The 22,019-nt window shown below is 34.9% G+C and overlaps 2 protein-coding genes and 2 pseudogenes across 2 annotated transcripts; 3 read left to right on the forward strand and 1 right to left on the reverse strand.

The window, feature by feature from the left end:
• The first annotated feature begins 3,908 nt into the window (after positions 1 to 3,908).
• LOC107900364 (cytochrome P450 81Q32) lies at positions 3,909 to 5,567 on the forward strand. Its single transcript, XM_016825990.2, has 2 exons — positions 3,909 to 4,801; positions 4,884 to 5,567. The coding sequence occupies exons 1-2, from the start codon at positions 3,920 to 3,922 to the stop codon at positions 5,502 to 5,504; spliced, it is 1,503 nt and encodes a 500-aa protein (XP_016681479.2). The 5' UTR covers positions 3,909 to 3,919; the 3' UTR covers positions 5,505 to 5,567.
• Positions 5,568 to 5,910: 343 nt separating this feature from the next.
• Positions 5,911 to 11,645, forward strand: LOC107900375 (probable receptor-like protein kinase At5g24010; annotated as a pseudogene).
• A 5,336-nt stretch (positions 11,646 to 16,981) lies between these two features.
• LOC107959649 (probable receptor-like protein kinase At5g59700) lies at positions 16,982 to 18,810 on the forward strand (annotated as a pseudogene).
• A 400-nt stretch (positions 18,811 to 19,210) lies between these two features.
• LOC121209915 (haloacid dehalogenase-like hydrolase domain-containing protein 3) lies at positions 19,211 to 20,788 on the reverse strand. The gene has a single exon (XM_041081871.1). It carries the CDS (start codon positions 20,151 to 20,153, stop codon positions 19,386 to 19,388), a length of 768 nt encoding a protein of 255 aa, XP_040937805.1. The 5' UTR covers positions 20,154 to 20,788; the 3' UTR covers positions 19,211 to 19,385.
• Between the last annotated feature and the right edge of the window lie 1,231 nt (positions 20,789 to 22,019).

The raw sequence follows: 22,019 nt of genomic DNA on the forward strand, positions 1-22,019 counted from the left end.
CTAGATAGCATATATGATTGTACTTAATACATTAAAGGAGCAATGAACTCATATTTGTACAGAGGGGGCAGCACACAGGGAGAATCCTAGTATCTGTGCGGCCCACCCATTGAGTCCTAGTAGAACTCTAGATTTTCTATTAAAATATTATTTTCTTCCTCTTCCTGTTCTATAAGAACTTTTGTGTTTTTTTCCTATATATAGAGCCTACATGATAGTCGAAAATATACAACAAAACATACGAGGATGCTCTTTCGAATTTTAGTAAAATTTTATTTAGGTTCAAATAAATTTTATTTTTCATGAGTACTTAGAGATTCAAATTTGGAATGCTATAATTGCAATTACCTTGACAATTATTTCAAATTTGCGATAATGAATTTTTCGATTTTAGTTTTCCTGTGAAAAAAGTCAACTTTCTCAACTAGAAAGTTTCAGTTAATATCTTGTATTCGATTGTTAATAAGAGCCCATTCTTTTAGCATCTAAGGGTTCGAGAATAGTGAAGATCTTTCGGTTGAATGCTAGAAGGAATTGGATGTTAAATCTAGAATTCGTTAGGACTCCTTAACTCAGAAACACATGTACTAAATTTTTAACTCAGAAACACGTGTACTAAATTTAGTGAGATTTATTATTACAGATATCATAACTAAAGATCTAATTTTATGAAAAAAAATAAAGTTACACTATGGGATAAAATCTTTTTGCATAAAAAAATTTACCAACATTTTTGGAGTGAGTGTTTTGCTAATCATAAAGATCCAAGGGACTCTAGGGTTGGCTGCTGGTTAAAGGACAGTTTTTTCCTAGGGCATTTTCTTGGTTTTGGGCTTGGTGTTATGACGGTTCATACAGTGGTCGCTCGTATGGTCTTATGATAAAGGGCAAGATATCATGGAAAGGGGATCTCTTCCTGACCTTTGTTTCTCTACTTTTCTATTAATAGTAACATGACTTATAATACTCCTTGTTAGGTCTTCGTTCATATCCAAAGATTGAGTCATAGTGGACCTCTTTACACTTGCATTTGGATTTGAATAGTGGACACATGTCACTTCCTCTATGTCTCCCAATCGGCATGACCTCTTATCCATGTACTCAAATAGATAAAAGTCAGCAATCATATGCTATATTTTGAGACTAACTCTAGCAAACAATCGATGTGGAATTCAAAGCTCTCTCTCGGACCGTAACAGATTAATCATAAATTATGTTAATATTATACATAGATTAAACCCAACTTAATTTATAAACATTTTTGAAAAAAATAATATTTTTTAGATATAAAATGATTTATATGCCCTTTTCATCACATTTTATTTCTTAAATGGTATTTTCACCATGCGTTTAAACTTTATACAATTAAATGGTATTTTTTTATTAATAGATCGATTTCTATTTTTTAAACTATATATTAAAGCCTTAAATTTTCATTTTATTAATTTATAAAAATAAAAATAAGAAAATGATTAAACATATAATTTTGGAAAATTGCAAATGCTTATTCAAATTTATTGTTAATTTTATGAATTAATTAAATAAAACAATACTTTTAATTAAATATTTCGTATATTTTTAAAAATATTTCAAACAGTTAAATTTAAAATTATTTATGTGATAAATACAAGAATATTTTGATTTTGAAAATATATAATTGAAAAAATAAAATATATTTTATATTTTTCTTCACTGATTAACCAAACTATTATTTTGATTAATTCTTTTATTTATGCTCTTTCTATTTAAATATACGTGTAAAACATATAATTATTTAATTCTATAAGTGTGTTGAGATTTTTTCATGTGTATTTAATTTATATTTAAAAATTTTAAAAAAAATAAAACCTGTGATAAAATCTCAACTCTATTTATGGGATAAAAAATTTTACCGCATATATACTAAATAATTACTCAAAAAGAAATACAATAACTTCTTCTTCTTTTTTTCTTAATAACCTTTATTTAATAGTTTTATATATTTAATTTTTATGTGATATAAATTATATATTATATTATAAATATAGAAAATAGACTGGGGCGGATCAATTTTCAACTTGAACCGGTAATACCGTCAAAGCTTCCCTTGAAATTAAATTAAAGACACCCCACATCTAAAGGAAAAGGTATTGGAAGTGGTAATTGGTATAGACAATTAACATTATTAAATGTGAAATCCAAGTGATGGATGTCATAAAGTTGGATTAGTTGAAGGTTGATTTCAGCGGTGGAAACCATGACCAATCTCCTCCTCCAACTTCTACTTTCTTTCAACAATTCTTTCCTCCTATTTTTCTATTTCCTCTCTCCTCACGACTTCAATTCTAAACCAACACTGGCTGGTTCAACTGGTTTTGAACTATTTTAACTAATTGGTTCCTAAAACGACTGGTTTGGCCTGTTCAAGTTATTAAAAATTTAAAATTTAAAATATTAAAAATATAAAATTTGGTTCAATTGTAGTTCAACTAGTTTTATTGCCCGGTTCAACAATTCTATACCGGTTCGTGGGTCAATCGGTTTTTTACCTCAGCTGGTTCTTGATCCAAATAGTCTAGTTAGATTTAGATAACATTGAATTTTGAAATTTCTTAAATTTTAAAAATCTTTTTATTTTTTATAATTTTAAAGAGTTTTTATTTTTAAATTTTTATGTTTTTCTAAATAAGAAAAAAAATTTAAATTTATGAACTTTTAAACTATATGACCAAATTGATAAAAGAAACTATAAATGTTGAAGTTTAAAATAGTTTAAAAAAATTTTAAATGGTAGACCGGTGAATCGATATGGATTGAATTTAGTTGAACTCGCAATTGAACTATTTTTAATAAATTTTTTTATTTTTTTATTTTTAATAATTTATTTACTTTAAACTGGTTGGACCAGTTATTTTTAGAACTAATTGATCAAATGAGTTCATAATCAATTCAATTGTTGGTTCAACTGATTTGTTTGTTTGGATCAATTAGCCCGTACTGATTAGTAGTTCAACTGATTTTTTCTTTCATTGGACTAATACCCCACCTCATTCCTAATCCAACTAGTCGGTTAGATTTAGTTTAGAAAATATTGAATTTATTATATAGTTATATATATATTTAAAATCATTTTATTTTTTTCTTTCAAAGAGTTTTTTAGTAATCCTTTTTTTAATTTTAAAAACTATATATTTTCAATTTTTATGTTTTCATTTAAAATATGAAAAAAAAGTTAATTTTTAATTTTTGTTTTGTTTTTTAAAAAAGTAAGGATCAAATTGACAAAAAACTGTAAATATTGAGGATTAAAAAAATTAATTTACTTTTAACATTGTTAACTTTAACAGAAAAATTAAACGGAAGGATAAAATTTTTAGGCTTAATAATAAATTTGGCCACTAATGTTTACATATTTTGTTAATATGACCCTAATTGTATTTTTGAGCTTTTTTTTTACCACAACCTTTGTTCTTTTTTTCAATCTATTTTTTCTAATAAATTTAATGAATAAATTCAAGGTTTCAACGTTTTAATTTTTTTTTTGAACAAAAAGTTTTAATCTTTCATAAGTTTGTGTATTAGGAAGTAAAAGTTTTTTTACTGAGTTAATTTTTTAGATAATTACATTTATTTTCTTTAAATGTTTAATTTAATGTATCATTAATTTATTTTATTATTTTCTACTTATAATTATCGGAAATTTAAAATTAAGTAAAAAATTAAAAAGAAAATATAAGCACTCAACATCTTAAATTTCAAAAGGTTTGAAATATTTAAACCAATTCATTCAACTTCTATACGTAATATTTATATTATTTTAATTAATTTCAAATCAATTAATGACAGAATAAGATACCAAGTCAATAGTCAATATCTTTTTAATTACATTACTCTATTTAACCACCACCCAGCTAGAGCTAGAAATTTAACCAAATTAAACATGGAAGAATCCACTCTTTTTTACTCATCTCTTCCTCTTCTTTTTCTTTTCCTGCCTTTCTACTTATTGTTTCAATCAAAACATCGCCGTGAAAACTTGCCGCCCAGTCCGCTTTCCCTTCCCATCATTGGCCATCTTCACTTGCTAATAAACCCACCTCTTCACCGTCCCTTCCTCCAGCTTTCGAAAAAGCTCGGTCCAGTCTTTTCTCTTCGCTTGGGTTCACGTCTTGCCGTGGTCGTTTCATCACTCTCAGTGATCCAGGAATGCTTAACCAAGAACGATATCGTGTTAGCCAATCGCCCCAACTTGCTGTTGAGCAAACACCTGGGTTATAACCACACCACCGTCGTAAGCGCGCCATATGGTGATTATTGGCGTAACCTCCGTCGTATTTGTACAATCGAAATCTTCTCACCGAATCGTCTCAACAAGTTCCACGGTATCAGAAAAGATGAAGTGCGAAGATTGTTGTTGAAACTATCTCATAACTCGCGAGAAGCTTTTGCCAGGGTAGAGCTTAAATCAATGTTTACTGACTTGATACTTAATAATCTTATGCGAATGATGGCCGGAAAGATATATTTTGGTGAAGATGTTAGTGATGACGGTGAGGCAAAGGAGTTTAGGGAGCTCATAGCAGAGGTGGTTGAAAATTCTGGCGCAGGGAATCCGGCAGATTATCTGCCAATACTGAATTGGACTGGTAATTATGAGAAGAAACTGCTGGAGCTCTTTAAGAGGATGGATGGTTTCTTGAAAGGGCTAATCGATGAACGTCGAAATGCAAATGGAGGAAATATGATGATCGATCATCTCCTTTCTTTACAAGAATCGGAGCCTGAGAACTACACCGATCAGACTATCAAAGGGCTTATAGTTGTAAGTCAAGTTATACTCAGTTTATTTAAAAAGGCACCAAGTAAATATACATGATGATTGATACCATCTCCTTGCTTTGTAGGTATTGCTTTTCGCCGGAACTGACACATCGGCGGTGACGTTAGAGTGGGCCATGTCGAACTTACTGAATAACCCAGAGGTGTTGAAGAAAGCCAAGGCGGAAATCGATGCCCAAGTTGGTGAAGAAAGGTTGATTGATGAATTGGATATTGCTAAGCTACCTTACCTTCAAAACATCATGTCGGAGACCCTTAGACTATACCCGGCCGCCCCACTTCTAGTGCCTCATAGAACATCCGATGACTGTACCATAGGTGGGTATAATGTGCCTAGCAACACCATTGTGTTAATCAATGCATGGGCGATACAAAGAGACCCTGAGTTGTGGGATGATCCGTCGAGTTTCAAGCCGGAAAGGTTTGAGAGTGAAAGTAAAGATCATGGGCACAAATACTTGCCTTTTGGTATGGGAAGGAGGGCATGTCCTGGGGCAAGCATGGCTCACCGTATGGTCAACTTAACTTTGGGGTCATTGATCCAATGCTTCGAATGGAAAAGGATAGGTGTCGAAGAAATTGATATGACCGAAGGTAAAGGAGTCACCATGCCCAAAGTTAAGCCATTGGAAGCGATGTGCAAGGCACGCCCCATCCTCCACAAGGATCTTTATAGGGCAGCTTAGAAGAGTTTTATATATTGCAAAATTATATGGCGTTTAATGTTTTTCATCTTGTTTTAGTGTTTAGACTTTAAATGTAGGAAGCTGCTTTTTATGAAAATTTTAATTATCCTATGCTATGGATATAATAGATTAGTATAACATACCAAAAAAAGTAGTTTTATTTCATGGTATCTACCTTTAAAACGGATTAATGTAGAATTTAGAGAACATGTTGAATTTTGCTCACTGTGTTTTTAATTAATTCAATTGTACTCAGGTCATATATTATTATTTGCAGCAATTAATTGCTTCTACTGAATTATAAAATTATTTATTTATCCGATCTTTAAAATAAAAATGAAAGTAAACTCATTAAAGTAAATACTACAATAATTTACATTACCAACCCAAACTGTTCCAAACTGCAATGTACTGGATCAGTGAGCCATTCTGCTCAGTACGTTGTTTTAAGTTGATATTGATGATGCCTTGAGAAGGTTGATACTATTGAGATAGTCTAAATCCAGTGAAAAATGAAAATGAATTAAAAGGTGTTTGGTTTGGAGAGTGTTTTGATACTTAAATTAGTAAAGATAAAATGGATAAAAATAATTTAAGAAAGAATTACAAATAAGGGTGGAATAAAAGTTTGTATGTATGTGGATAGTTATAGTAGAGGAGTAATTTTTTTTTTAATGTTTTAGACGAATTAGTGGAAGAAACATGTTGAACTTGATTGTGCAAGGTGATCTTTGTTAAAGGCATGAGCGATGTCATCTTAAGGTAGCACCTTACCTGGATTTCGATGTGCCGAGTAGATTGAGTTTAGGGCATCCAGTATGGATCTTAATGTGCAAGGCAATAAAAGTAAATATGATATGAACACGTGTCCTCGAATCCTCCTAGCCATAGTCAAAAGTGTGTTTCTCTTAGCCATATCGACGTATACGGGTCTTGAGTTGGTTGTCCAAGGCCACTGGCTCCTAGGCTTAGTCCTTTAGGCTAACATATACATTCATACAAACTACAACTTGATGTCCAATTAATCATGCTAGTGCTACTTTTCCACCAGTTTTAGGATATTTTTATGTACTAAAATACTACAAGAACCAAAAACAAGAAAAAATTCATGAATTCTCCTCCATAAATAAGGTCAACCAAAGTCTTCCCTTTCCATCTACCCCTCCCTTGGTCATTATTGCTATTCATTGCAATTGATTCCTGATGCTTAGATATATACTTGATAGCTTCCAGTATACAAGGAACAAACCAGTTTCAATGGAAAAGTTACTCTTCCTTTACTTACTCTTACCTTTGTTTCTAACACTCCAGTTTTATCCTGTTCCAATTCTGTCCCATCCTTATAATTTTCCAGATAAATTCTTCATCAACTGTGGGTCGGGTTCCACCAAGCGGCAACAGGAAGTTTGTTGGTGACAAGAATCCCAATTCCTCCTCTGTTGGAATTAGCAAATCTGTCCAAGACACTAACCAGTCCACAACAGAGTGGCCTCTCTACAAAACAGCAAGGTTTTACAGACGCCCATTTTCGTATGAGTTCGACATCACTGACAAAGGCCTGCATGCAGTACGCCTTCATTTTTTTCCATTCTTGTCCAACAAGGCTAATCTAGCTGATGCTTTATTCAATGTTTCAGCTTCCAATAAGTCTCTGGTATCCAATCTCAGTTTCAGAAACATTACTTCTTTCCCTTTGATCAAGGATTTCTTGGTGCCTATTGTTGAAATCATTTTTTTGGGAAGAGGTGGGTCGACTTGGTTTTGAAAATGAAAATGAAAAAAAAGAGACTCACCACCAATCCTTTTTTATTTAGGTGTGATTGGATTACCTGGTAATTCGGTCATTTTAACAAAAATTTAAATTTATTAAAACGATAATTTTCAGTCTACAAAATCCAGAAAACGGGTTCGGGAGTCGGTTACGTACGAGGAAGGGTTACGCACGAGGAAGGGTTAGCACCCTCGATATGCCCAAAAGTGGTACCTAGTTGATTAATTAATGTTTTGATGTCGAAAATTTGAAAACTTTGAAGATTTTAAAAGTACGATCCTTTGTTAAAATATTATTAATTTTTTTTTGAAAATGGCGTATTCCACATTAATCGAGAAAAATGATTATATCCCGTAAGTTAGGATCCAATGTCTTAAATCCTCGAAATGAGAATGAACGCCAAAAAAATTTTATTTTGAAAAATGTTTGATTATCTCGATTTTAGGAAGAAATCATATCCCGTAAGTTAGAATACGACTTTTTCTTAATTCCCGAGAATATTTAAAAATGTTTAAAACATTCGTTATTCGAATTTATCGAGAAAGTCGAATCCCCGTAAGTTAGGGTACGACTTTTTGAATCCCAAAATATGAAGAAGAATCGCTTATTATTATTATTTTTAAAAGAAATTTTCGATATAACGAATAAAATGCGACATGATTTTGTAATAAAACTTAAAATGGATTACGGTGTTGATATGGGTGATGACATAATACTGACGAAAATATTAATCAAGAATAAATTCGCAGGTATATAAAAGCATATATAATGCAATAACAATGAAGACAAAAATAAAATAAGAATGAAACAATAATAAAATAAAATAAAAATAACAATACATTAATAAGAGTAATAATATATTAATATAAATAGTAATATAAAGATGATAATAATAATGATGATGATGATGATGATGATGATGATGTAAGTAAAAATATAAGTAAATGCAAAAGGAAACATATAATGAAGTAATAATATAAAATTAATTAGCCTAATAATATGAAAATAATATTAGTAACAATACAATAATAGTAATAAGGTAGAAAAGATAATAATATTGTATTAATAAGAATAATAATATAATAATAATCATGGAAAAAATAATATTATTAATATTTTAAATAAGATAATAATAATAGGTTAATAAAAGTAAGAGTAATAATAATATATTGATAATAATAATAATAATAATAATAAAAGGAATAATAATAGTAAAATAATAATAGTGATAATAATATATCAAATAATAATAGTAAAATAATAATATATTAAATTAGTTAATTTAATAATAAAATAGTGAAAATAACAAAAAAAGACTAAATCGAACCTAAAATAGAAGTTCAGGGCGAATTCGAAATAAAAATAAAAAGAAAATGACCAATTTGGATGCGCGAATAACAAATGAGGACCAAAAGGGGCAAACGCACAACACCAGGAGGGGCCAAATTGAAAATCAAAATAAATTAAAGGCCAAATTTAAAATTTAAAAAAGTTTGATTGCAAAACCATGAAAAAGCGGAAGGGCTAAATGGGCAAATATCCCCTTTATCGAAAACACGCGGATCCCTTGAGACGGGTCGGGTCGACACGCAGGTCGTATCAAAACGACGCTGTTTTGGCATTTAAATTTTCTAAAATTTTCATTCTCGGCCCTACTTTTACAAAAAAACAAAAAAAAACTTTCATTTCTCTGAAGGCCTTCAGAGTCCAGCAAGAGCTTTGGCAGTTCACCGCCTTCGACCGCCTCCGTCGGCCACGTGTACAGCGGCCGAACCTGCAAAAGGTAAGTTTTATATATATATATGCTATTTTTTAAAAAAGAAAAATAAAGAAAATATGCATATATATTCGAAGGAAGAAAATAAAGAGAAAAATAAACTAAAAAAATCAAGACATTTACGCGATGAATCTGTTTTTCATCAACTTGCTGCGTTTTTTTTTGTTTGAATCTGTTCTTGTATTTTTTTTATATTTGTTGAAGAAGAAGAAAAAATTACAGTGGTTTCTTAGATGGCTTTTATAGCCATTTACAACTTGTATGTTTAATGATTTCTCTGCTCTCTTTTTTTGCAGGTGAATGGAAGGTGGCGGCAGTGGCAGTGGCAGAGGCACTGACGTTGGCGGTGTGGCAGAGGCTAGGGAAGAAGACCTAGGTGCGCTGCACCTAGGGTTTGAATTTTTTTTGTTTTTTTTTTGTTATGGGTTTAGGCTAGGATTTAGTTTTATTTGGGCTAGGTTTAGTTGGGTTTATAATGGTGGGCTGATGGTTGTTTGGGTTTGTTTGGGGTTTAGTTGGTTTGGTTTGGTTTTGAGTGTAATGGGAATGTATTAGGTTTGCTTATGGGCCCGGGTAGAATTTGGGCTGTACACCTATCAATTCAGCCAGTTTTAGAATCCACTTCATCCCTGCATTTAGAACATCTTTTGCTTTTGTGAATGCTATAGAAGTTTTTCGTATTCCAAATCTTAAGGACAATCGAATTCATGTTACTTCAACAGGAAGTAAGGGTCCTTTCAAAGGCTTGACCTTTCAGGTACTTAGAACGGTTATGAGGGTTAATGTTGGGGGTCAATCATTTAGTGACCCAAGTGCTGTGGCATCATTATGGTTAGCTAATGATAACTATATATTTATTGGAAATTCATCAAAAAGGTGTACGTATCTGCAGAATGGTAGGGTAAACTATGTTTATGAAGAAATACCGAACGAAAACTTTAGCATCTGAAAACTTAGTCCCAAAGACTGTTTATGTCTTGCAGAAAAGTAATCTTAAATGATGGACAAGCATCAAATTCTACTAACATTACTTGGCATTTCAAAGTCAGTAAGAATGCTCGTCATCTTGTTCGGGCTTATTTCTGTGACATTATTGCTAACCGGTTTAACACAATGTATTTTCGTCTCTTTATATACGCAAGTACAAACAAGAAATGAGCCCTAATGAGGATTCTAGTTTTACAGCAATCCCATTCTACTATGATTTTGTGGTTGAATAGGGTAATTCTGACTTTATTGGTATTAGTGTTATCCTTGGGGAGGAATTAGCGATGGATAAATATGCTTACCTAAGTGGACTCGAGATCATGGAGTTTATCAAAGAGCCAAGTTTGGAAATAGAAATAAGGCAACCAAAAGGGAAGCGTGCAATATTTATCCTAACCGGTTCAGTCGTTGGGTTTCTTATTATCTGTGGCTTGTTGGTGCAAGACTTTGTATGGTGCCCGTACCCTTCGTTTTCTAAGAATGAGCTCTTATCTTGGAACAGGCACAAGATCTGTCAATCCCCCTCCTTTTCCAAACTTAAAGTTAAAGATGTCTTTTGCTGAAATAGTAGAGGCAACAAAAAACTTCGAGGCCAAATTACTAATTGAGAAAGGAGGCTTCGGTAAGGTTTATAGAGGAACTCTACGGAATGGTCTCAAAGTGGCTCTATCCAGGTTATGGTTCTATCCAGGATTCGACATCGCCTTCTTGTTGCCCTGATTGGATATTGCAATGAGGGGCCTGAGATGATACTGGTGTATGAGTTCATGGAGAAGGGGAATCTCAGAGACCATCTTTACAAGTTGCATCAGAATCTGGAGAAATCATCTATATTATGACATGGAATCAAAGGCTTGAAATTTGTATCGGAGCAGCTGAGGGTCTTTATTACCTCCACACCAGTTCAGATGGAGGAATCATTCATCGTGATGTTAAGTCCACAAACATATTGCTTGATGAAGGATATGTAGCAAAGGTTGTGGATTTTGGCCTTTCCAGATCAGGTCTGCTTGATCCAGCTGAGCGCAGCATAGGCGTAAAAGGCAACTTCGGTTATCTCGATCCTGAGTATTTTAAATGCCTTCAGTTCACGGAAAAATCTGATGTTTATTTATTTGGTGTGGTACTCTTGGAAGTGCTTTCTGCTAGACCAGCTATCATTACCTCCCAAAGGATGGAGGAAATAAATTTAGCTGAGTGGGGATTGTCTTGGTTAAAGAAAGGGGAACTTGAAAAGATTATTGATCCTTCAGTGGCAGGCTAGATTAATATTAATTCATTGAGGAAATTAAGTGAAATAGTTGAGAAATATCTGAAGCCAACTGGAGCCAACAAGCCTACAATGCATGAGGTCTGCTGGGACTTGAAATACACATTGCAGCTACAGCAAACTACAGTGTGCCGAGAGCCCCATGAGGAGAGCACCATGGATCCTTCTCTGGACTCATCATCTCAAACTTTTCAGCATTTACCGTCAAACAGCTTCCCAATGGAGAAAGATTTTGTGCCTATGGAAAAGGATGATGGTTCTGCCACAACATCCAGTGGAGTCTTCTCCCAGCTGAAGATTGATGATGGCAGATAGTCTCTACTGCCTAGTAATTTGTCTGTTCTATTGCTATGTTGATGTTGAATGTATATTATTTCTATTGAAACCCACCTATTGTTTGAAAAGTCAAAAAGGGTGGGCATCGAAAGCAGAAAGCAAGATTGGTTGGCAAGTTGGGTTAAAAGTTAGCATGAGATAATTGTAATTTTGGTCCCTAATTGTATAGGGACATTGCAAGTTAATCCTTGAACCTCAACTATAAATAGGCCTAACCATTTCTTACTTTCTTTATCCCATAATTGCCATTCTCTACTTAAGGCATTATTCTCTCTCACTATTTGTAAATTTCACTTGTAATTTTGGAGTGAAATATATTTGGTAGTGCCCGAGGGCGTAGGCAAAATTTGCTGAACCTCGTTAAAATTCTGGTGTTCTTTATTATTTATTTTTTTATATTTTGTGAATGTGATTGTAGTGATTTATTGTGCTATTAAATTACGATAGAGAGATATTCTGGCTAGGAAAGCTTGGTATTTAAGTGATCTTCGTGATCTACCTCTCTTTCACACGCTTCACGCATGAATCGAACTATACTAGAGAAAGTTCGATGTATGTTGTCCAATGCTGGATTGGGCAAGGAATTTTGGGATGAGGCAGTTACATATACGTGCCATCTAATTAACCGTTTGCCATCAGCTGCAATAAATGGAAAAACTCCTATGGAGATGTGGACTGGTAAATCTGCTACTGATTATGATTCTTTACATGTATTTGGTTCCACTGCATATTATCATGTAAAAGAATCTAAGTTAGACCCAAGAGCAAAGAAAGTATTATTCTTGGGTATAACTGATGGAGTAAAATGATACCGTCTCTGGTGTCCTGATACAAGGAAGATTGTTTTTAGTAGATATGTGACTTTTGATGAATCAACCATGTTAAAGTACAAGGATTCACAAAAGGATGACAAAACCAGTAGTACTTTGCAGCAGGTGGAGCTTGAAAAGGTTAACGATGATCCAGCTAATATTGAAGGGACAAATAATGAAGAGGTTCCTACCCAAGAACCTCTACAGCAACAAGATTCAATTGCATATAGGAGGCCAAAAAGAGAGATTCGTAAACTGCTCGCTTTGATGATATAGTGGCCTATGCACTTCCAATTGCAGATGATGATATTCCTTCTACTTACACAGAAGCAATAAGTAACCCTGATGGTGTAAAGTGGAAGCAAGCAATGAATGAAGAAATGCAGTCTCTTCATAAAAATAGGACCTGAGAGTTGGTGACACTACCCAAGGGAAAGAAGGCAATTGGATGCAAATGGGATATGCAAAGAATGAAGGATTTCCTGGTAAAAATGAAATTCGATACAAGGCTAGATTGGTAGCAAAGGGTTACACTCAGAAAGAAGGAATAGACTATAATGAAGTGTTTTCTCTAGTTGTGAAGCATTCATCTATACGGATTTTGCTAGCCTTGGTTGCGCAATATGATCTCGAACTAGTTCAACTTGATGTGAAGACTGCGTTTTTACACGGTAATTTGGAAGAGGAAATCTATATAACTCAGCCAGATGGATTCAATGTTGTTGGAAAAGAAAATTGGGTTTGCAAACTGACAAAGTCGCTTTATGGATTGAAGCAATCTCCAAGGCAGTGGTACAAGCGATTTGATCAGTTCATGAAAGGGCAAAGGTACACAAGAAGTAAATTTGATCATTGCGTGTATTTTCAGAAGCTACAATAAGGAACTTTCATATACTTGCTCTTACATATTGATGATATGCTAATAGCATCCAAGAGCAAAATTGAGATTGAAAGATTGAAGACTCAACTCAATCTCAAATTTGAGATGAAAGATCTAGGAGAAGCTAAAAAGATTCTCGGCATGGAAATATGGAGAGATAGAGCTCATGATAGAGTTAGCTTGTCTCAAAAGCAGTATTTGAAAAAGGTACTACAGCAGTTTGGCATGAACGAACAGACAAAACCTGTAAGTACCCCGTTGGCTTCTCATTTCAAGCTTTCTACACAACTATCTCCTTCGACGAATACAGAACGAGAATACATGTTGCAAGTTTCGTATTCTAATGCAGTGGGTAGCTTGATGTATGCAATGGTGTGTACAAGACCCGACATTTCACAGGCAGTTAGTATAGTGAGCAGGTATATGCATAATCCTGGAAAAGGACATTGGCAAGCTGTGAAATGGATTCTACGGTATATTCAGAAGACCGTGGATGTTAGATTACTGTTCAAGCAGGATAATACACTTGGTAAAGGTGTTATTGGGTACGTTGATTCTGACTATGCCGGTGATTTGGACAAGCGAAGATCAACCACCGGTTTTGTGTTTACACTTGCTGGAGGACCAATAAGTTGGAAGTCTACACTATAGTCTACAGTTGCGTTGTCAACCACAGAAGCCAAGTACATGGCTGTAACAGAGGCTGTAAAGGAGGCTATTTGGTTACAAGGTATGACTAAAACCTTGGGATTGGTCCAGGAGCATATTAACGTGTATTGTGATAGTCAAAGTGCTATTCATTTAGCAAAGAATCAAGTTTATCATGCACGTACAAAGCATATTGACGTACGTTTCCACTTTGTGCGGGAAATTATTGATGAGGGGAAATTTTGTCTTCAGAAGATCAAGACTGCAGATAATCCCGCAGATATGATGACCAAGGTGGTAATAGTAACCAAGTTTGAACATTGTTTGAACTTGATTAATATCCTGCAAGTTTAACAGTTGAAGAAGACACTATCAAGTATTGTTGTCAAAGGTAGAAAGAATTGTGTGAAGATAAGATTATCCTAATCAAATCTTTAAGGTGGAGATTATTGGAACCCACCCATTGTTTGAAAAGTCAAAAAGGGTGGGCACCGAAAGTAGAAAGTAAGATTGGTTGGCAAGTTGGGTTAAAAGTTAGCATGGGATAATTGCAATTTTGGTCCCTAATTGTATAAGGACATTGCAAGTTGATCCTTGAACCTCAACTATAAATAGGCCTAACCATTTCTTACTTTCTTCATCCCATAATTGCCATTCTCTACTTAAGGAATTATTCTCTCTCACTATTTGTAAATTTCACTTGTAATTTTTGGAGTGAAATATATTTGGTAGTGCCCGAGGACGTAGGCAAAATTTGCTGAACCTCGTTAAAATTCTGGTGTTCTTTATTATTTATTTTGCATATTTTGTGAATGTGATTGTAGTGATTTATTGTGCTATTAAATTACGATAGAGGGATATTCTGGCTAGGAAAGACTTGGAATTTAAGTGATCTTCGTGATCTACCTCTCTTTCCTAGGAATTGAACTTAGTGTGATTTTTCAGTACAATATTTTTACTCTTTCACACGCTTCCGCGCAATAGTTTCTAAGACTTTCATTGAGTTCACGTACATATGTATTAATGTACGCCAATTTGTCAGCTATTAGTAGATAAAATGATTTCTTTCACTTCTGAATCCCAAACAATTCGATTAGGGGTAAGTACGCAAAGATTTAAGGTCATTTCTTCAATTTGCTCTCCATTTCTAAGTTCGTAGCCTTCGCAGTAACTTTGTCGATGTTACCTACCAAATAAAAGGCTTGTTCAGGAAGACCGTCTAATTCTCCGGAAAGGATCAATTTAAATCCTCTAATTGTTTTTGCTAGACCAACATATTTCCCCGAGGAACCGGTAAATACTTCCGCTATAAAAAGGATTGTGATAAGAAACACTCAATTTTTCGCGCTCTGCCTTATTTTCATGTTGTGTTTGTGCAGTGCAATTCTGTCCAAAATTATCGACTCTAGTGGGTGATATTCAAGTGATGTTTTTGAATGTGAAGGCAAGCAATTTCTAGGAAACTGGTTTTTGCTAATCCCTAATTTTCAAACCAACTAAAATATCAGCGATTAAACTACAAATACTAATGGGGTCTATTGCATCTGGGAATAAAGTTGAGAAATGAAAGGTTTTGGGGCCAAACCGATCTTTCCTTGATTCCAAGCTTTTCCAGGGCATTAAAATAATTTCTCTCTAACAAAAAGCAATTCAACGTCAACTAGAAATCTCTTTTCTAAACGGTGGCAATGCACGTTTATCACTTTAATTCGTCCAACCAGCATTCCTTTATACACTTCCTTCACTGTGAAAGCTTCAACAGCCCACATCTCTTCTGAAAAATGCTCAACTCTTTAATGGTTATGTTCTCAGTTCTTCCACTACTCTTGTTTTGTTCACTCTTTCTTCTCTCACCAGCTGAGCCTGCTGCTGTTGATGATACCTACACCCTTCCATATGAATACTTCATTAACTGTGGATCAAAGTCCAGAGTGCCCTTTGGAATCAGGAACTTCACCCGAGACCGAAATTTGGGTCCCTTCTCATGCAAAGGAAGCAAACCTGTCTGAGACACTAAATCTTCAGCTTATACACATTTGTTATATCAAACAGCAAGAATATTCAGACACCCTTGGCCTTATAAGCTTAGAATAAGCCGAAGCGGCACGTACCTGGTACGACTTCATTTCTTTGCTTTTTCATCATCATCTGTCATCTTGGCGGATGCTGTGTTTAACGTCACTGCTAAAGCTGAGTCTGCTGATGCTGATGCCTCAGCTCCATGGTTCTTACTGCTGTCAAAGTTTAAGATGAAAAATAGTAATGAACCACCAGTAGTTAAGGAATTCTTGCTTAGAATTGGAGCTGGTGAGTTTGTGATCTACTTCGTACCTTCGGGAATATCATGTTTGGCTTTTGTAAACGCCATTGAAGTCTTTCTTGCACCCACTGGCTTCATCCCTGATAATGCCGTACGCATCAATTCCTCAGGGATTAAAGGCAATTACAGCGGTTTGCTTTCTAAACTCTTGCAGAAAATTTATAGGATCAATGTTGGAGGTCCCAACGTCACAGAAAAGACTGATACACTTATGAGGCATTGGATAGCAGACGACCAGTTTTTGCTCCTTCCAGGCTCTGCTGAAAACAAACGAATCAGCTATGACCAACTAAAATTTGAACGTGGAGCTAATGGTTCAACTAAGTATATCGCCCCAGAGGATGTCTATGGGACTGCCAAGGAGTTGAATCCAAATTTTTCAAATATTACTTGGCGTTTTAAAGTTGGTGAGGATGCCAGGTACTTTGTTCGGGCACATTTCTGTGATTTCATTAGTCCCTCTCTTAGTTATCCTGGGCTCAATCTCTGTATCAATGAAAAAATTTGTGAGTGGATCAGTCCAAATGAGGTAGTTAATCAGCTGACAGCTCCATTTTATGCTGATTTTGTTGTTGCTTCTGGCAAAACTGGAAATATCGACATAACAGTCGGTCCTCATATAAATGGTACAAGTGAAACTGCTTTTTTGAATGGCCTTGAGATTATGCAGCTAATGGAAAACTCGTATTCATCTTTTGTGCCACCCAAGCCCAGGAAGATGATCCTGGTCATTATAGCAGGTTCACTTGGTCTGGCATTTGCATTCATTATAATGGCGGTGGTGATGGTTCGTCTAGTTTGCATGAAAGAAGATCGGGATACAACTCCGCGTTTGCCATCTTTAGCTCTTCTTGTATACGGCAGTGGAAATGACATGTCAACTGGTAGAACTGCAGGTCTTAGTCTGTGCCTTGAACTAAGGATACCCTTTGCTGAAATACAGCAAGCAACACAAGATTTTGACTCGAAATGTTTCGTTGGTGAGGGTGGATTCGGTAAAGTATACGAAGGAACACTTCGTGGCGAGAAAGTTGCTGTTAAACGGAAGGAACCAGGACACAAGCAAGGTCTTGCAGAATTCCAGACTGAGCTAATGGTACTTTCTCAAGCTCGCCATCGTAACCTTGTTTCCTTGATTGGATACTGTGATGAAAAGTCTGAGATGATATTAGTTTATGAATTCATGGAAAAGGGGAATCTTAAAGATAATCTTTACGACAAAGATGGCTGTTCTAAACAAAATGGTTTGACATAGGAGAAAAGACTTGAAATCTGCATTGACTCAGCAACAGCCCTCCATCACCTGCACACAGGTTCCGCTGTGAAAATTATTCACCGAGATGTCAAGTCAACAAACATCTTGCTTGATGAAAATTACACAGCTAAAGTATCTGATTTTGGTATTTCGAAATCAAGAAGTCCTGATCATGCGCTGGATAATACAGGTGTAAAAGGTAGCATTGGCTATATCGATCCAGACTATTTCATGTCTTTAGAGTTGACAGAAAAGTCCGATGTGTACTCTTTCGGAGTGGTACTTCTAGAAGTTCTTTGTGCTAGACCAGCTATTATCAACTCTCCCCAGAAGGAAGAGGTGAACCTAGCAGATTGGGGCTTGCACTGCGTAAAGAAACGGCAACTTGAAAAGATTATTGATCCTTTCCTGGTGGATAAAAAAAACTCAAATTCATTGAGAAAATTTGGTGAAGTAGTTCAGAAGTGCTTGGAGGCAAAGGGTAGTGAGAGGCCTACTGTGAGCGATGTTATATGGGACTTGAAATATGCATTGACTCTACATACAGGAATAACCAAAGAAGAGCCTGATGAAACCACAACAAATGCTTCATTGCAATTTGGGTTACCTGTTCTTCTCCATTTACCAACTACTAGCTTTCCAGGAGAGGAAAATGAACAGTCCATAGTAGCTAACAGTGGCTCAGAGACATCTGCTAGTGAAGTGTTCTCCCAGGAGAAGTTTGCTGGTGCCAAATAATCTCCATTAATTCAAGCTAACAAATATGATTGCTGCAGTTCCAGATAAGTGTGTTCCTCTAAGTAACATCACTCAGCTGCTGGTAATCTTTTGAATGTCAGAATAATAATTTTCTTGTCCTTAGGTTTGTTTTTAGCCAGGAAGATTTCGTTTCCTTAAATTGTATGCCTGACTAATACAAGGGCATTTAAAAGCTGCTATGAATCTGAATGACCAAGACATGCAGGTTTCTATATGAACACCAGCAAATAATCGAGGTTCAATGTGAAAACAAAATCAATCAGGTTCCTCTTCTGCTTGTTGATGGATGATGTTGGTCATGTATGAAGTGCTTGTAATATAAATATCCAAGCAGTAAATGGATGTTTACATATGATTTGCTTCCATTTAGACCTAGTCTTCTAACTTGTTGATCCAGGTAAGGTTTTCATAAAACCTCTCAAGCTAAAGTTAAATTCTAACCTCAGTACTTACAGAGTTTCAAAGTTGATTATTCACCGGACTCACATGATTCGAGCATCAAGTTTCACTAATGGTTTTTGTTTACTTCCAGTCACTCACAGGAACTTTTTGAATCCCAAAAGTTCTCTGCAAAATCAAAAGGTCTTCAATATCAATCATCATATATAACAATGACATGTCAAATTCAGAAAGTCTTACTGAGATTAAACTGTACCAGGAAACGATGACGGCTGAATATAACCTTCAGCCAAGTCCAACTAACATATCCATGAATCTATGACAAAGGTCATGTAAAACCGGCTTTAGGAGATGATTGCTTGAATAGCAACAAGATTTTTGGTTTTTCAGAAGCATCAAGATGACTTGAGATTGTAGATGGCTAATTAATAGTTAGCTGAGTTATGGATTCTTAGCTTCAAACCAGTGACCATGGGCACAAAACTAACAATATCCAAAATATTAATAATTATAATAGTAATGCAGCAAATTCTAGACGCTCATATGGTCTGAAAACAGAAGATGTGAAAAATACCAGCTGGTAAGGTAACCGGCAAGTACTATCTATAATCACATATGTATTAAATGGTTAAAGCAAAACAATGCAAAGATTGCAAACAGCATTTCCTTAACAAGCTGAAGCTGACTTCTCTGAACAAAGCAGTTCCTGGACCGCCACCAGGTCAGGAAGAACAATAGCACCGGATTTTCTCCACTCCTCAGCATCAGGAGTTCTGAACCTATCCAATAACAAGGCATTCATCCCCACACTCCTTGCTGGTACATAATCTTTGCGCATGCTGTCACCGACGTGCAGAGTCTCTTCTGGAGCAATATTTCCAGCCCTTTGAAGAGCAATCTCGTAGATCCGGGGGTCTGGTTTCTCTACACCTTCAAGACCAGAGAACACACCAAAGTCCCACTCTGTTCCCTGGTTCAAACCCAAGGCTGGAAGAATCACATCTTGGTACCGATATTCAGCATTGCTTATAATCCCCACTTTAATACCCTTTTCACGAGCCCATCTCAGGAAGGGTTGTGAGTCCGGAAATACCGTATAGGGTGCGGATGAGCCAAAGGAAGCATATATGCGTCTAAATATCTTCTCAAATGTCTCCTCATCGTACTCGTATCCTGCTCTGACAAATGAATCTCTAACACAAGTTTTCCACCAAACAATGTTAGGCATTTTTGCTGCAAACCCAAAACACGGATACTTGTTCACCATCTCTGTATACGCAAGCTTGAAACCTTGATGCACGCGTTTATAGTCGGGGCATGGCAACCCAACAGATTTGGCTGCCATGCAGTAGTAATCACCAAGCTCCCCTTTATAAGCTATGAGAGTCCCAGTAACATCCACAGTGATACATCGCAATCTGGATAAAAGGGACATTGCAATAGCAATGGCGCAGATCCAAAAATGTAAATAAAGAAGATTTAGATACCTATAGGATGTTTTGATTGGCCCAATCCTCAATCAAACGGAGAAATTGAGCAGAATCTGGATGAAGAGTCGGAGGGCTGAAATCAGAAATAGCCGCGGTTTTGTATTAGCTTCAGCTTCGCCTCAACTACTAGTACTTCCCTTCCCTTTAATTTTCTCGCAAAACTCGGATCTCAGCCAACGACTCTCTCTCAAATGCCAAACCCAACACGAATACTGTAATTTCTTTTTTCCCTCTTTATTATTTATATAAATTAAAAATTGATAATGAAATTTGAGCAGGCAGTGTGCAAATATCAACGAAATTAATACTAGGTTTTGGTGCAAAAAGTGCAAATGAAAGTGTGCAAATGTAATACCAATGGCAGTACCTAGATATTGGAAAACAGCGACAAAAACCATGGACGGTTTAGGTTTTTAGTAAACCCACAACAAAGAACTTGTATTTGAGCCTGAAGGGAAAATATCTAGATTTACATTTCTTAATCTATTTTTTTCACAAACTTTCGTACTAGGATTTATCAAATTTTGATGCTTGAAATCTAAAATCTATACTATCTGTACATTATTTCTTTGAGTTCAAGAATACTTCCTTAACTATTATTAACCTATAAATTTTATTTATCCTAATTTTTATTCTTAATTAATAATTTAATATATATGTTTAATATAAAACATCGTACTAAAACAAATTAGCTAATTTTGAATTTCAAATTATGATATAATTGTGGTAAAAGCAATAAAAATTCAATAAATAAATAAATAAAGTTCTTTGGTTTGACTTTTTAAAAATATTAAAATGAAATCCAAAAAAATTTACACGACATTAATTTTATTCTATTTTTGCATATAAAAATATGAATAAAATAACATTGATTATTTTCCTTTTATATTTAATTATAACTTCGTAATACAATTAAAAAAATAATCATAACTAAATTACAATTGACATCTATTCCTTCTAAGTTCAAATTGAAGATCTTGTTTTGTTTAAGAAAGGTAAGAGAAGGTTGAGTGATAGCGAAAATAAGGCCTTCTCCAAGTTGTTCTTCGTCATCCTTGGTGGAGGATAAGGCTATTAAGAAGGTTCGCATGAGAACTAACCAATCTCATGATGTAGATCAGGTTATGGTAATGGAGGATTTTGAAAGTCTCAAAGGGATTGATAAACTAACTAATGATTGAATGTATTTTAAAGACATGTTAGTTGAATCTATAAAATCATTAAAAAAAAGTGGATGATAGTTTACATTTTCTGGAACGTAATGTTACCATTGGAGAGGAGGATGGATTACTATCGATTAGGTTCTCTGATCGGGTTCATCATGCTTTGTATAAGAGTATGGCTAAGACGATGATGGTTAAGCTTTTGGATGGAAAATTAGGATTCATACTTTATCTAATAGAATCTACCACCTTCAGAAGCCATTATCACACGTTAGTATTATAAACTTAGAGAATATTATTTTCTAGTGAAATTTCAAGAGGTAGTGGATTATATACGGGCCCTTATGGAAAGACCGTGGGTTGTGTTTGGGCAATACTTAATGATTCAACCATAGTTGCAATTTTTCTCTACTTCTCAGCCATACCCGTCAAAAGTAGTCGTTTGGATACATCTCCCTGATATTTTGGGATTTATGTAGTGACAGAGTGTTTTAACGAAGATTGGGGAAATGCTGGGAAATGTCATTAAATTGGATGACCATACTGGTAATGCATAAAGAGGTTGTTTTGTCCACATGGTCGTCTTCTTTGATCTTAATTAACCCCTGATTTCTAAAATCAAAGTGGATGGGCGTATTCAAAAGGTAG

This window comes from Gossypium hirsutum, chromosome A11 (genome assembly GCF_007990345.1).
Source record: "Gossypium hirsutum isolate 1008001.06 chromosome A11, Gossypium_hirsutum_v2.1, whole genome shotgun sequence".
NCBI lineage: Eukaryota > Viridiplantae > Streptophyta > Magnoliopsida > Malvales > Malvaceae > Gossypium > Gossypium hirsutum.

Coding starts and splice junctions, on each gene's coding strand:
- LOC107900364 (XM_016825990.2), top strand. CDS start 3,920: ATGGAAGAATCCACTCTTTTTTACTCATCTCTTCCTCTTCTTTTTCTT. Junction 4,802..4,883: donor CTATCAAAGGGCTTATAGTT/GTAAGTCAAGTT, acceptor CTTGCTTTGTAG/GTATTGCTTTTCGCCGGAAC.
- LOC121209915 (XM_041081871.1), bottom strand. CDS start 20,153: ATGTCCCTTTTATCCAGATTGCGATGTATCACTGTGGATGTTACTGGG.